General features: G+C 41.9%; 1 protein-coding gene across 1 annotated transcript in view; it reads left to right on the top strand.

The window, feature by feature from the left end:
- The window catches only part of LOC119423029 (ribosomal protein S6 kinase beta-2-like), a 39,372-nt gene extending 31,342 nt beyond the window's left edge, over positions 1-8,030 (top strand). The window contains exons 7-8 of the mRNA XM_037690440.1: positions 7,692-7,759; positions 7,937-8,030. Of these exons, the coding sequence (XP_037546368.1) occupies positions 7,692-7,759; positions 7,937-8,030 (162 nt within the window). The remainder of the gene's footprint in view (positions 1-7,691; positions 7,760-7,936) is intronic.
- The last annotated feature ends 6,431 nt before the right edge of the window (positions 8,031-14,461 follow it).

The following is a 14,461-nucleotide window of genomic DNA, read 5'->3' as shown; positions in this document are numbered from 1 at the left end:
CACTGCTGAGCAAAAACAACAAAATTGCCTCTCACTTTACCAAAAAACATCTCAATGATCCCCAAAACTGTTGGGAAAATCTTCTGTGGACTGATCCACATAGGTCCACAGGTAAACACGGTGGTGGTAGTGTGATGGTCTGGGACTGCTTGCTGTGATTTATGGAACCGTGAATCCTGTTCCAGGTTTCTGACCTGAAGCTCACCAGGGGTTAATTTGGCTTCACAGCAGCAACACCTAAAACTCTAGTTGCCACTCGTTGCAAACACTTGATGAGTTATATAATTATAACAAATGCTATGTGTTGTCATCATTGTACGTTTCTATACAATGACAACATTAGTTCTCTGCATTTAACCCATCACATGTGAGATACACACAGGTGGAGCAGTGGGCATATACAGGTATGTAAGTGCCTCTGGGAGCAGTTAGAGATTAGGTGTCTTGCTCAAGAACACCACGACATGGTCATGGCGGGAGTTGAACTGCAACTTTCTGGTCCCAACTTGACTTCACCATCGGCTACACCTCTACACCATCTCCAAACCCCTGATGTGGTTTTTACTGTTTTTTTTATTTATTTGCATTTACTTTTTTTTTAAACTGTGACCAATGACCATTAATCTAATGTAAACCCTGCTCCTAAACCTAACCTTTAACCTTTATGATGACCCTAGACCCTAACCTAACCCTCTGACCACCGACCCTTAACCTAAACCAAATTGTTAAGCTGCTGTTGTTGTTTTTTGAATGTCCAGAGGACCAGATTTAACTTTTCTAAGATTTTTCTACCTGGATTACTGAGCATGCATCAGAATATGTTGCGTTTGTTAGTTTCTCCTTCCTGTCCTCTCAAACCCAACTGGTCGAAGCAGATGGCCACTCGTCCCAAGTCTGGTTCTTCTGGAGGTTTCTTCCTGCTAAAAGGGAGTTTTTCCTTTCCACTGTCTCCTTTGTGCTTGCTCAGGATGGGAGACTGTGACTAAGTGAAGATTCAACAAGTCTTCTGGCTTCCTTCCTTGGATAGAGAACTTTTACCAGTTTTGTGTGTATGTGAATGTTTTTGTACAGTGCCCTGAGATAACTTCTGTTGGGATTTGGCAGTATATAAATAAAATTAATTGAATTAAACCTAATCCGGACCCCTGAACCTAAACCTAACCCAGGACCCATTGCCTTAGACCTAATCCTCTGACCTTTGACCCTAAATTTGACCGATAACCTTGACCACAAAAATCCGGACCTTTGACCCTGGACTCAGACCCTGACAAGGACCTCCTGGCCCATCGCATCACAGGACACTCTGTCTTCTCAAAGCACTTTGTTGAGTTGGGTTATAATGGGAGGCCTGGGTGGGGTGTTAGGGGTACGTGTATGGGGAGCCAATGCAGTGATGGAGCACGGAGTATATAAGCAACATCTGTAAGTTGTTACCACCAAGGATGGCACAACCAGCTGTTAGGTGGAGCAGGTCATTTCCTGTCCACTCAGGTCCAAGTTGGTTTGCATATCTGACACCAACACTTGTCTGATGATCTCAAACAGGTCAGTGTGGCCAAAGAGTGGATACAGAAGAAATCTGCAAAAGTTTGTGCACCATGAGGTGGATGTTGTGCTGGGATAAATTCTTTCCTCTTCATGAGTTAAACTCACCTTCAGCCGCTCAGTGAACACTCTGAGTTTCCGCTCTGCTTTATTTTTATGCTCGGAGCCAAACATGATGTTTCTGCCTCGGCTTTTTTTCCCTGAAGATTCTGGCCGACCCACTTTTACTCTTCCCACTCACCTTCAGGGCATGAGCGGAATCGTGAATATTTCCTGCGGAGAGTTTCAAACCGGTGTGATATGATTAAGTAATGACTCTGGAAAAATTAGGATAATTTTAAACAACTGCAGCGTGCTGCAGTTTGCATAAAGAAAGCCTCATTATGGCTGCAGAGCGGTGGTGTTGAAGGAAATCGGGTTTAAACGTGGCGGCGTGTGTGCACCGCTGCTCACATTAAAAGTACCTTAACAAAATTTTAAACTTCACCACAGATCGAAAAGAATCTGTTCTTCTCTTCAGCTGGGAGATATCCAACTAGGGTTTGAGGCTTCCTCTTTCAAATGACGTCAGGAAATACTTTTCAGAATATGGAAAACAAAATTCAGACTTATTTTCCAGGAGGTATCGCATCAATCTTCATCTCTAAACTGATTATATCAGGACGTAGATTAAAAAGGCAGGAATCTGAAAATGTGCTTAATTCATTTTGACCACATCTGATTTCACCTCCTAAGACCCGAACTCTTGCATATGTGGATGTCAGGTCCTAGGAGGTTAATCCTCAGTTTGAAGTGATGAGTCACATTTATAGGCAGCTGTGTCTGAGTGGTTAGAGCGTTCGTCCTCCATTGGGAGAGTTTGGGGTTCGATTCCTCCAGCAGTCACATGTTGAAGTGCTCTGAGCAAAACACTGAACCCCTCACTGCCTCCGATGTGTGTCCCATTGGCGTATGAACGGGATCTAAAGCTCTGATTAATCTTTACAGATTCAGATTATCATTGTAGAGATGTAGTAGAGTGCTGTATAAATGTGTGTGTGGAGGAACATGAGGGGTCAGATTGTGTTGTAAAGAGCTTTGAGTATCTTGATTAGATAGAAAGGAGCTGTAAGTACAGTTCATTTACATAACTGACAACAAAAAACTGCAACATTTGCAGGACATTCTTTTAAAGACCTGCAGATTTTTTTTTTTATCTCACTTTAATCCCAGAATGTATTATTAATGTCCCAATATGATTGCAGTTTATTCTCTTTTTGATCTCGAGTCAGTCCCAGTTTGGTTTAATAAGACTGTTGGAGACATTTGCAACTCAGAAATGTTCATATGTGTCATTGCAGCCTGACTGAACTCTGCTTGTGCCTGAACGAGCAGCAGCTCATCTTCAGGGTTTGACACTAAGAGACTTTTTTTTTGAGTAAACGACTTTTAAAACGGTACTTTCGGGACTCTACAGATTATTTTGTTGTCCACCTTTTTGTTACCACCTTGGCAGCTAATCCCAAATGTCTGATTTAATCTGCTAGAGCGCACTTTAGAAACGAACACAGGCAGATGTGGATCAGTTGTTTTTTTTTTATATATATAGTTTTTCTCATTATTGGCGTGATTTTTAGACTTGGGCATGTTTTCTGTGAGAGGTGGTGGTCCAATACAGCTCCTGTGCTTTGCAAATGTTTTAGAGGTGCCCAGGTGTCTACTTTGATAGGAAAACTTGTTGCACAACTTTTTTAATTCGTTCAAAACACACGAGATAAGACGGCACACATCTGTGACTCGTGTAGGAAAGTTGAGACCCACCGTGAACGTCACAAGATGTTCTGATGACGCCCTCATGGACGCCGTTTGTCGCAGATCAGAGTTCCTACATATTTCAAAACCCATCCATCCATCCATCCATCCATCCATCCATCCATCCATCCATCCACTTTTCGTGTCACTGTTGTCTATATTCAGCAGTCACTGTGCAAGAGGTGGGGGACACCTGGACAGGCCTCCAGTCCATCACAGAGACAAACGAGACAACCAACCCTTCACTCTCTCACTCACACCTAGGGACAATTTAGAGTTACCAATCAGTCTAACATGCATGTTTTTGGTCTGTGGGAGGAAACCGGAGTATCCAGAGAAAACCCACACATACACAGAAAGAACATACAAACTCCACCCAGAAAGGTCCCGGGCTGGGATTTGAACCAGTGACGTACTCGCTGAGAGGCAACAGCTCTACCGACAGAGTCCATGTCAAAACCCTCACTAAGTCGAGGGTTTAATCCATACAGCACGGATTGTTTATCTAAAATATTACAGTATTTAAATTTAAATTGTAGAGAAGAGAAGCGCAGCAGGACAGCAAAGGGTTAACCCTTCACGCAGCTAATGCAGCACGGAGCAGAAATCTACTTCTTGATCAATTACACTGTGACAACTGAACATAAAAGTTCTAAAATCATAAAAAATAACTTTTGACACTTTTATATTGTGTGATTATGATAATTTTACGATGTGACATACTTTTAATTTTAAGTTGGAAGACAAAAGTCGATTGGTGCAGCTGGACAGCGAAGGGTTAACCCTTCACAAAGCCGCTGCAGCTGGAGAAGAAATGTGGGCGTGGCAGAGAGGCGCAGGTGGCAGAGAGGAGATCATGACAGGCTGCAGGAGGGAGCTGCTCCCTACACCTGTGGGCTGCACAAAGGTGCAGCAGGTGCCAAACCATTTAAAATAATTTATTTTAAGTAAACAATCCATACCAGTCATGTGTCTCATCCATTAATCAGCCAATTGTGTGTCATGTCCACTCTTATTTTGAAAAACCACGAAAGAGCGAGATCGCGAAAGTCGAACCGTGAAGCAGTGAGGGACTACTGTAAACCTTTGTGTTTGGTGTGAGATATTGACGTAGAGGAGTTGCACTGTGGAGAAGAACAGAAGGTTTTTTTTCTTGTCCAAGGCAACACATAGTGAAAGATCTTGGAGAACGGAGAAAGCCATTTTATCCATGACAAGATGCAATGGAGGAGGCAGGGGGTGGCTAAAGGTGGCCTTGGACATTACAGATTAACCTTTGACCGCTCCAATCATTTGAGGAAACTACTTCTAAGCAATATAAAAACTAGAAAGCATTGTTTCCTCAAAGTACAAGTGGATGGTTTGCATTTAAATATTGTGGTGGCCATCTTGGAATTTGATTTGGCCATCCAATGTTTGATAGTGATCTTTCTTAAAATTTTAGAATTGCGCCGCTCAAGGTGGCAGCACGTTGGAGCAGCTCTGTTACGTTCATTCTGAGATTTTGCTTTTGGAAACTTTAATTCCTCTTTTTCTGGATGTAAATCACATTGTATGGACGATTGTTTCCTCTGGTATCGGATGCTGTGCAGCTGGAAGGGTTTTTACTGAAACATTTTTAGTTTTGGACATTTGTTATGATGCGTAACCATGGCAACAAGGCAGTTTTCTACTACCAACAGCAGCTGATCAACATCTCAAAAGCTCAAATATTATCTCAACTACAGCCCCAAATCACAAAGGATGTTCTGTGGACGCATTCTCATCTACCTGCCAGCTGTACTCGAGTGCCTGACCACTGAGATCCTGGAACTAGCAGGAGGCACGGCTCATAACAGCGGAAGGACAGGATTGTCACCTACAGTTGGCTGTCCGCAGTGATGAGGAGCTCAGCAGGCTGCTGGGAGGAGTGGCCATCGCTCTGGGAGGAGTTCTGCTCGGCATTCGGGCGGTCCTACAGCCAGGGGGAACTGAGAGGCCAGTCGAGTCTAGGTGGACGGATCGGACGGCATCTGCAGCCAGTTTCTTAGGATCCACTGTGGGATGGACCTTTACAAGAGATCCTTCCTGCCTACAGCCATCAGTATCTATAACTTCTCTTAATGAAATGAGGATAACGAGTTACAACAACAACTAATTTCCCTTTGGAATTAATAAAGTATTTTTGAATTGAATTTGAATTGAATTGAATTACATGCAGCCTCACACCAAAATAGAAGTCGGCGCGCTGCTTACTTTTCAAATTACAAAGCTCACAAGATGGACAGACATATTTGGGGGCAGCCATCTTGGATTTTGATATTTCAACCCATTTCATGAAAGGAACTGTTTTTACACCGGATGTGGCCGCACATGAACATGGAAATCAACACCTCGTTTATTTTTCACGTGATGCTCACAACGTACGGACGAACGGACCGTGGATATTTCCATTTCCGCTCTTTGCTCCGTGACAAAAACTGCCTGAATCTGCTTATTTTCACTTCAGAACAGTACTCCGGTAGTTTAAATCTTAAATGTTGATGCGGTTTAACTTTGGTTCACTGTTTGCTGACTAATATTATGCTGATTTTGTCTCTGTTACTGTATTTTAATGCAGAGCTCTGGTAAAAATGGACAAAAGTTGTTTTAAGCTGCCATTAGGTTCCTCTGATTATTTTGAATGAACTCAACACCCTGTGCTCGTTTCTACGGCGTAATTGGTTCCTCTGCAAACGTCCGAGATAAACAGAATCCCACTCTGCATTACAGCTCATGAAGCAGAACCTCCAATAAAGCTGACTTTGGTTTTATTCTGAATTACTTTGCCCTAGTTGACCCAGCTTTGTGCGATTCCTGTTCCCAGATTAAATCGAATGAGTCAGACACGACCACGGACATTTCTGGATGACGTCGTGTAAAATTATTGTTCTTGCAGTGGAACTATTTTCTGACTAGTTAGACCTGTGCATGTTAACACCTTAAAGTCACATCAGCTGTTAACAGCCAGTCAGGACAGCCAGCTGCTAAAAAAATAAGCTAAAAACAATAATAATAAAAAAAAAAAACTGAAGATAAAATGTAAATAAAAACACAACGTAATGGTTTTCAAATCTCACACACTCGTTTTATTCGCAGCTGAACATAATAATTAAAATGAATGTTGAAACCCAACAAATGACCCTTTTCCTTAAAAAAAGTTTTTGTTTTACCTTTTTGCATTTTGTGGCTACAAAACCTTTTTAAGAAGTTGTTCCAGGAGCAACAAAAGACTGCGGTACAGATGAGAAACACCCGGAGGAGCATTCAGAAATAAATTAGATTAACTGGTGACAGGTCCGTCCGAGGACGGAGTATAAAGACACACGTTGAGTTTGAGAGAGGCCAAATCTCTTAGAAGTAAACATGGGCAGAGGTTCACCAGTCTACGATAAACTGGGTTTAATAATTGTGTAGGAATTTCACAATAAAGTTCCTTCATACAAGAAATGTCCAGTTCATAATCTCATCAACAGATTAGAAGAATCAGTACCAATTTATAACCAGGCTCCCCTTATAGATGGCTAATAAATAGTTTTTAGATATGTTATTAATTCCTCTATGAATACTTTATACATCATTAACTGCTTATTATACATTAATTAAGAGTGACAGAGACAAAACTGAGCAGTTTCTTGCCAAATAGTGAGACAAATCTGTTCACCTTTATATTTCATCTAGAGTTATATTAAACATTTCAGACTAAGTTACTACCTTGTAAGCACAATAAGCATTTTTAAACCTATTTATTTAGCATGTAATATTGTAATTTATCACTGCATTATAAGTGACAGCTAACGTTATACCCTAAAAATATTAGGTTTACAAATGCTTATTGTGCTTACAAGGTAGTAACTTAGTCTGAAATGTTTAATGTAACTCTAGATGAAATATATAGGTGAACAGATTTAATTCACTATTTGTCAAGAAACTGCTCAGTTTTGTCTCTGTCACTGTTAATTAATGCATAATAAACAATTATTAGTTGAAATATTTGCTTTATTATGTTCCATAGTGACAAAACTTTGAATAAATTTAAGGTTTTTGTGAATAATTTCATCCAGTTTTTATTTACTTTTTACACAACGTCTGAACATTTTTAGAACTTGGCTTGTAATAAACAGAGCAGCGCTCTCCTTGTGTTGACGTTTTGTTTTTTTAATGCATTGATTGTGATATTGTGCCATGAAAACGTTTGACACAATTTACGAGACGAGATTTTTAAAGTCTAACATCTGGTTTTGCCATCGTGGAAACCAAAAAAAAATGGTTTCCGCCTCTCTTTGTGCTGATTGTCAGTAAGTTTGAGTCCTGATTGCGTTCTCTGGTTTTTGCAGGTCATTCTGATGCTGACCAAACTCTTCGACTTCAACCTGAACAGCGTGACTGAGAGTTCATTATGGAGGTAAGCTGATGACATCATTTCCTGCAGCGCCACTGATTCTCACACCATAAATTGGTCAGTGGAGAGCGTTGACGGGAACCGTTGTGCGATCTGAGCCGAGCTTTTAGGAACAAAGTTTCACTTCATAATGAGGTTTAATGAAACGCTCTCTGAATCTGCGTTAATGTCTGACGGCAGCCAGGTGTCTCATGCTCACAGGAAGTCATCGGAGCTGGGGGCGTTGCCCTGCAGAGGACCAGTTCTGTTCGAGTCTGTGTCTCCTCATGGATGAAGCTGCGGGACATTAGAACAGACTGATACGGTTAAACTGACATTCTGCCGAACCTATTAGGTGTGTCTGTTAGCAAAATATCTCATGAACCACTGGGAATGAAACTCAAAGTAAGCCGTTAATTCTGCTCTGAGTTCTGACCTGACGTTAGAACAAACTGTTGGATTAAAGAAGACATTTTGTATCAAAATGGGTGGCACGGTGGCGCAGTAAGTAGAGCTGCCACCTCTCTGCGAGATGGTCATCGGTTCAGATCCTGGCCAGGTACATGTCTGGGTGGAGTTTGCATGTTCTCTCCGTGCTGCATGGGTTTTCTCCACGTACTCCAGTTTCCTCCCACTGACCAAAAACATGCATGCTAGACTGATTGGTAACTCTAAATTGCCCCAAGGTGTGAAAGAGAGGGTGTGAATAGTTGTTTGATGATGGATGGATGGATGGATGGATGGATGGATGGATGGATGGATGGATGGATGGATGGATGGATGGATGGATGGATGGATGGATGGATGGACGGATGGGGTCCAGTCCTAGTCCAATTTAACCAATTAAATGCACCTGTCATGAAAATAAATCTTGATTTGGCTTCTATTTTCAAACCATTAAATCAGAAAAGACATTTAATATTTATAACAATGAATTATTAACTTCAACACTAAACGGGTGTAAACTAACTGTGGCCAGAAAGATGTTTTAGCAACAGAATTTGCTCGTTGATAAATAAAAGCATAGATAAATCTTTTGTCCTGTGCTTCTTGAGCTGTTTTAAAGAACTTGACCTGAATTTGAAGCTAAAAAAAAAAATGTCACAAACTGAACTTAAATAAATGTTAATGAGGTAAATAATCCTTAAATCACTGAGTGGTTTAAGAGCGTGACCAACAGCGATTTGTGAAAATAGTTTTCGAGTTGACACTTTCTCTGTGTTGGACCATGGACGAGATGTTTAGATCACGTATTGTCCCGAACTGAATCTGGAAGATGTCTCATGTTTGTTCCAGGTTATTTCTCAACGTGTGTAAGAAAAGTATCTCAGGAGTTTCTCTTTGGTCCTGGTCCTCCGAGGCAGCTCGAGGCGCTGACTCTCACGCTGAGACAGTTTTATGAGAGCACTTGTCTCACGAGACGCCTCCGTGCACCACCCGGGCTATAAATCTGAGACAGCAGAGGCCGGGCTAATGGACGGGCCTTTGAAGGCGTTTGTGGAGAAGCCTGAGAGGAAGACGGATGACTGAACGGATGATTCCTGTTTTAACAGAAGGGACGAGTCTGATGAGTCCTCAGGACATCAGTGGACGGCAAAGACGAAGGACAGATCTGTGTCCCTCTGCTGGGACACACTCAGGCTACACTTGGCACGGTTCATGAGACAACAACTTCAGGGTTTATTCTTAAAACGTGTCACACGTGCTTCAGTTGGTCAACATGTTGGTCAACTTCATCACCCAACGACAAAAACACAAAGGCAGATGATTATTTTAAAATTCTTGATGTTTCTACAGTATATATTCTATAGAAACTTGCAGAACGTTATGGTTAGATGACAAAGTTCATGCTCAATCATCCAGGTACCAAATCCAATAATTCTCATTCGGGTCATCTGGACAGTTTTTGTTTTATAGAGACGTTATGGTTAGTTGTTGGATGTAGAAGGTTTGGAGTAAACTCTCGTCCTCGTGGCTGCCGACTGATCTGAGAAAAACACAAAAATTACTCCAACTCCACCAGTTTCACAGATACGGACCTGAAGCTTGGTGTGGTAGTAGCTGAGACTGATCTGCAACTCGTACCCTGAGAGTCTGTTTAAAACTTATTGGAAAACAAAACAAAAATCTGTTTGAGCAGCTGAAGTGGCGCAGCTGAAAACCATAAAACTGACTGACTCTGTTTGTTTCAGGATAACACTAACAATAAGGGTGATTAGCTGTGGCGGCCATCTTGACTTTTGTTGACAGTCTCTTGTCGATGTGCAGTCAGTCGTCAATTCTGATAGTTTCAATATAATCCATCCAGTGGTCCATGAGATTTTTTTTTAACAAACAGCTAGTCAAACCCACAAACACATCTGTCATGACAGTATGAGGTTAAACTGGTTTTGATGCTGAACAGAAAATTTTATTCTCTTCTTTTTTTTTTTAGCTTAATCCAATGAGTCCTGCATTTAATCACGTCTGCTCCACCTCAGTCCAGAGATGGTGTTATCATGTAGTTCATGTACAGTGCTGCAGGTAACATACTAATTGCCGAGAACTCCGCAGAACCGCTCTTTAAAAGCTCTGAACTGTCCCTTTAACCTGCAGTTGAAGCCTCGTCTTTTGTTCTGCGGTTTGAGCTAATGAAAAGTGAAACGTTTGTTTCAGTGAGCGGGTCGAGGACAGAGGATGGACACCGAGACACGAGCACCAGCTCATCTCTGTTCCTTCACGGTCGGCGTGGCTGCGGCCGCTGAACGAGACGGGCAGCAGGATGATGGAGGGGCACTGTGGGGTGGAGGGAGGAGCTTCAGTCCAGGTTGTCTGGAAGCAGCAGCTGGGGTCTTCTCAGATCATCCGTCTAAAAGTCGAACCACGATTAATCAAACTCCCCACAGACGACGTAAACTCTGTCCAGCAGCTGCCTCTAGTCGACTTTCTAATAAGCTTTTCAATAAGTGGCTGTAGACGGAGTTTTGATCCGTTTCAGGGAGGGGGTGGGGGGCGGCTGAGGGTTGGTAAAAGTTTTACAATCCTAAATATTTGAATGGAGGATCCATTCGTGATTGAGGCGTGTTGCTGTGAATCAGCTGATATTCTCTTGCCCTTGGACGTTTCCTCGACTTATCCACCTGCAGCCGCTGCAGATCTCGCACCTGAGCTGTATTTGACAGCAGGGGACGGCCTTCCCGAGGCCGGCGACCCAACAGGCGGGCTTCCGTAGAATTACAGTCCTTGAGGAACGATCATTTTTCACTTACTGCAGCTTTTATCTTGCTGAGATGTCCTGCGTCCCGCCCCGTTTACTGCTCAGAGTTCAAAGTTACCGAGCTCTAAATCAGGTTATTCTGTGACACGAGCCGATCAATACCCGGATGATGTCATTGCTCCATGAAGCTGGACTTTGATGGTTTATGATCGATGAGGCCAGATTCATCCATCAGACAAAAATATGTTCTTCACACGGAAACGGCTCCAAAGGACGATTTAAAAGAAATGCAGACAGAGACCATTTGATGTTATTTTGTAAATATATTTTTTTATTCAGTTACAGAAGGTTGTGAAGTATAAAAGTCTGAAATTTGTCATCGGTCTCAACCCGAGCCGTCGGCTGAGTTTAACGGTGTGATTGAAGGGAAAAGCATCAGTTGATGTGAGTGATTGCTTTGTTTGAAGTTACACGAGGCGTTCACCGGTGTCTTCGCTTCATTTTTAGGATTTGCATAAATTGGGCTTTTTTTTTTTTTAAACTTTTCTTTGTGTGAAATGAGAATATCTCCTTGGTTGAGCTTCAAGCCTCTGAAAACAAATTAAACCTGACAGCTCAGACAAGTTGCTAAAACCTCAAGAAACATCTCCAGATGTTAAAATCCACGATTGGATTCTGCTTTAGCGCTTTGACCAACAGGAATATTTTACAACACCTGACCATGTTTTACTGAGTTTAAACTGATTTATGATTTCAGAAACAAAATAAAGTGACCCTGAAACATGAAAAAAGACAAACAAGTACCATTTAATCAGTGTCATGGCACATGAAGCTGGAAGAATAACTGAAACTTAAAGCAAGACGCTGACCAGGCAACACAAAACTTAATAAATACTCAAAATTTTCTGAAGACGCAAGAGGAACATCAGGAGGACCAGATGTGGCATGAGAGCACACAATGCTCCACTGAGGAATGAGTGAGAACAAACAGAATACGGCAGTCCCTCGCTACTTTACCGTTGGTTTATCGTGGACTCGCTCTATCGCGGTTTTTCAAAATACGATTGGACATGACACACAATTGGCTGATTGACGGATGAGCTGCACGATCGGCATGGAATTTTTATTTTAAATAAATTATCTCACATTATGTATTATTAACCTTTATTTAACCAGGCAAATCTCATTATCACAGATCTCTTTTGCAAATGAAGTCTGGGCCTGAAGGCAGTCTAACATGCATGTTTTTGGTCTGTGGAAGGAAACCGGAGTACACGGAGAAAACCCACGCAAGCACAAGAAGAACATGCAAACTCCACACAGAAAGACCCCAAGTCCAACCGGGAACTGAGCCCAGGACCTTCTTGCTGTGAGGCAACAGTGCTAACCACTGACCCATCGTGCTGCCATTTAGTACCTGCTGCATCTTTGTGCAGCCCATAGCTGCAGAATAAGCGTCCTCCTCCGCCTTTGTGTAGCCTATGCTGCAATATAAACTTCCTGCTGCAGCTGATCAGCTGTCCTCTGTGCAGAGCATAGAAGTGGGCGTGGCCAAGAGCACGTGCTGGTCAAAGCTGACTGAATGAGAAGAACATAATAATCAACAGGTAAAATAAATCAAACGCCAAAGACCATCAGAAATAAACCAAAAACACAGAAGCTGCAACAGAATGAGATATTTCTAAGTCGACATGTTAGAAGAATTCCCTTTGAGTTGAACACTGCCCCATGATTCTGTCTGGTGAAATTTTCATTAAAAATGTCTCCTCCATTTTAAATGATTGAGTTTAAACAAACTTGTCAGGCACTAGGACCATGCCAGGCAGGCCGTGCTGTGCAGGCTGCTAACCTCACGTTTCTGTAGCTACGTGCTGAGATGAAGATTCTCTGTTGAGCATTTTTAAAAACAGAACAAACTTAATATTGAGTTCACACGGAGATTTACTTGCTGTGGAGCTGAGGAAATCAAATCGGAACCCATTACGATCTGTTGGAGTCAGTCGAGGTGAAATAAATTTGACTATGAGTGTGTTTTACCATTTTTAGCTGTTTGAGTTTTCATTGAAGGGGTTTGGAGTTGTTTTACAGTTTCAAAGGTTTTATCAGAAACAGTGAACTAAAAAATGGGATTAAACAAGACAAAATAATTCATTAAAAGTGTTACTAAACAATTCCAGTAAACTCTGTGGAGTTTTAACTTCAATCTAGTAAAACTTCAGAAACTCAACAAAAACAGTTTTACTCAAATCCCAGGAAGTCAGAAAGCAGAGTCTGAACGTCTCCATAGTCTTTCTCTTCTCCTCCCAGGCAGTGCCATATTCAACATCCTTTGTCCAAAATGTCCACTGTCTCCTCTGGACATGTCCAAACCATCTCAGCCTCTCTAACAAACCTGAACTGTCAGCTCACAGTCTCTATTCTTGATGTGTTTAGTTGAAGGGGTTACGATGTTTCCTCCTGCTGGGGGTGCTCGTTGCCCCGGTGATCCCGCTGGCACTCTTCCTCCTCTCTGAGGTCCTTTTGATTACAACAAGTCCTTCACGGAGTGTTCATCAGACTTTTCTGCTTGCATTTCAGATCAACCGACTACGGAGCCACATACCAGAAGCTGAACGACAAAGTCGGAGCGAAGACGATCCTCAGTTATTTGTATGTGAGCCCCAACAACAAGAGAAAGGTACTGTCCATGTTGATTCATGTGCTCTGAACGCTGTTCAGTCAAACTGCTCTGACTTGGTTTGGTTGGTTTGTGAAATGTCTAACACAGCAGTCACATTAATGCCCCATTCATCGCTGTCTGTTCATTCTCGTATTGTCAGGAAAAAAACAAACAAACAAACATTTAATCCTTTATCAACTTGTAGGATTCACCAAGACACTTCTCTGGTGGAGAGAATATCTTCTAAGTAGTTATCGTAAATGGAGTTGTTGACCATGACATAATGACTGGTATACATATGTGTGTATATATATATATATAATCAACATGAGATTTTTCTCATATTGATAATGATTATATCCTTAAATTTAAAAAATGTCAGCGCCATCTGTGAACAACTACCATCTACCATATATTGATAACAGAAACAACTGAAGTGACTGAAAAAAAGGTCAACGATAACATAACATAACAAACAACTCCATCTCTTTCTATCCTTATATTCCAACATTCAACAATCTGTGCCTCCTATTAAGCCGGTGGGAACTGATGAGTCCCACTTGACACTAAGACTGGTGTCCATCATCCTGGAAAGTGTGGGAGTTCAGTTTTTTCTGCAGCCTCTGAAGTCCCAAGATGGTGCCAACCAGTCACACCTGTGGTCTGTTCCCTTGATGAGCGCCAGGAGCATAAAATCCTGCAGAAGAGCTCTACGCAGTCCATGCTCTCTGATTATAAAATCCAGAAAACAACGCTTCATCACAATTCAAAGAGGAGCCGTGCAGATGAGGGCTTTCCTGTTGATGTGGGACCATTTGGACCTAACTGTCAGTTTGAGTCCAACCGCTGCTGCTGAGAACATAAAACGTTT

Source organism: Nematolebias whitei, chromosome 16, assembly GCF_014905685.2.
Source record: "Nematolebias whitei isolate Nwh7 chromosome 16, NemWhi1, whole genome shotgun sequence".
Lineage (NCBI taxonomy): Eukaryota > Metazoa > Chordata > Actinopteri > Cyprinodontiformes > Rivulidae > Nematolebias > Nematolebias whitei.
Note: the sequence above shows the minus strand (reverse complement) of the source record. Positions and strands in the feature narration are given on the sequence as shown.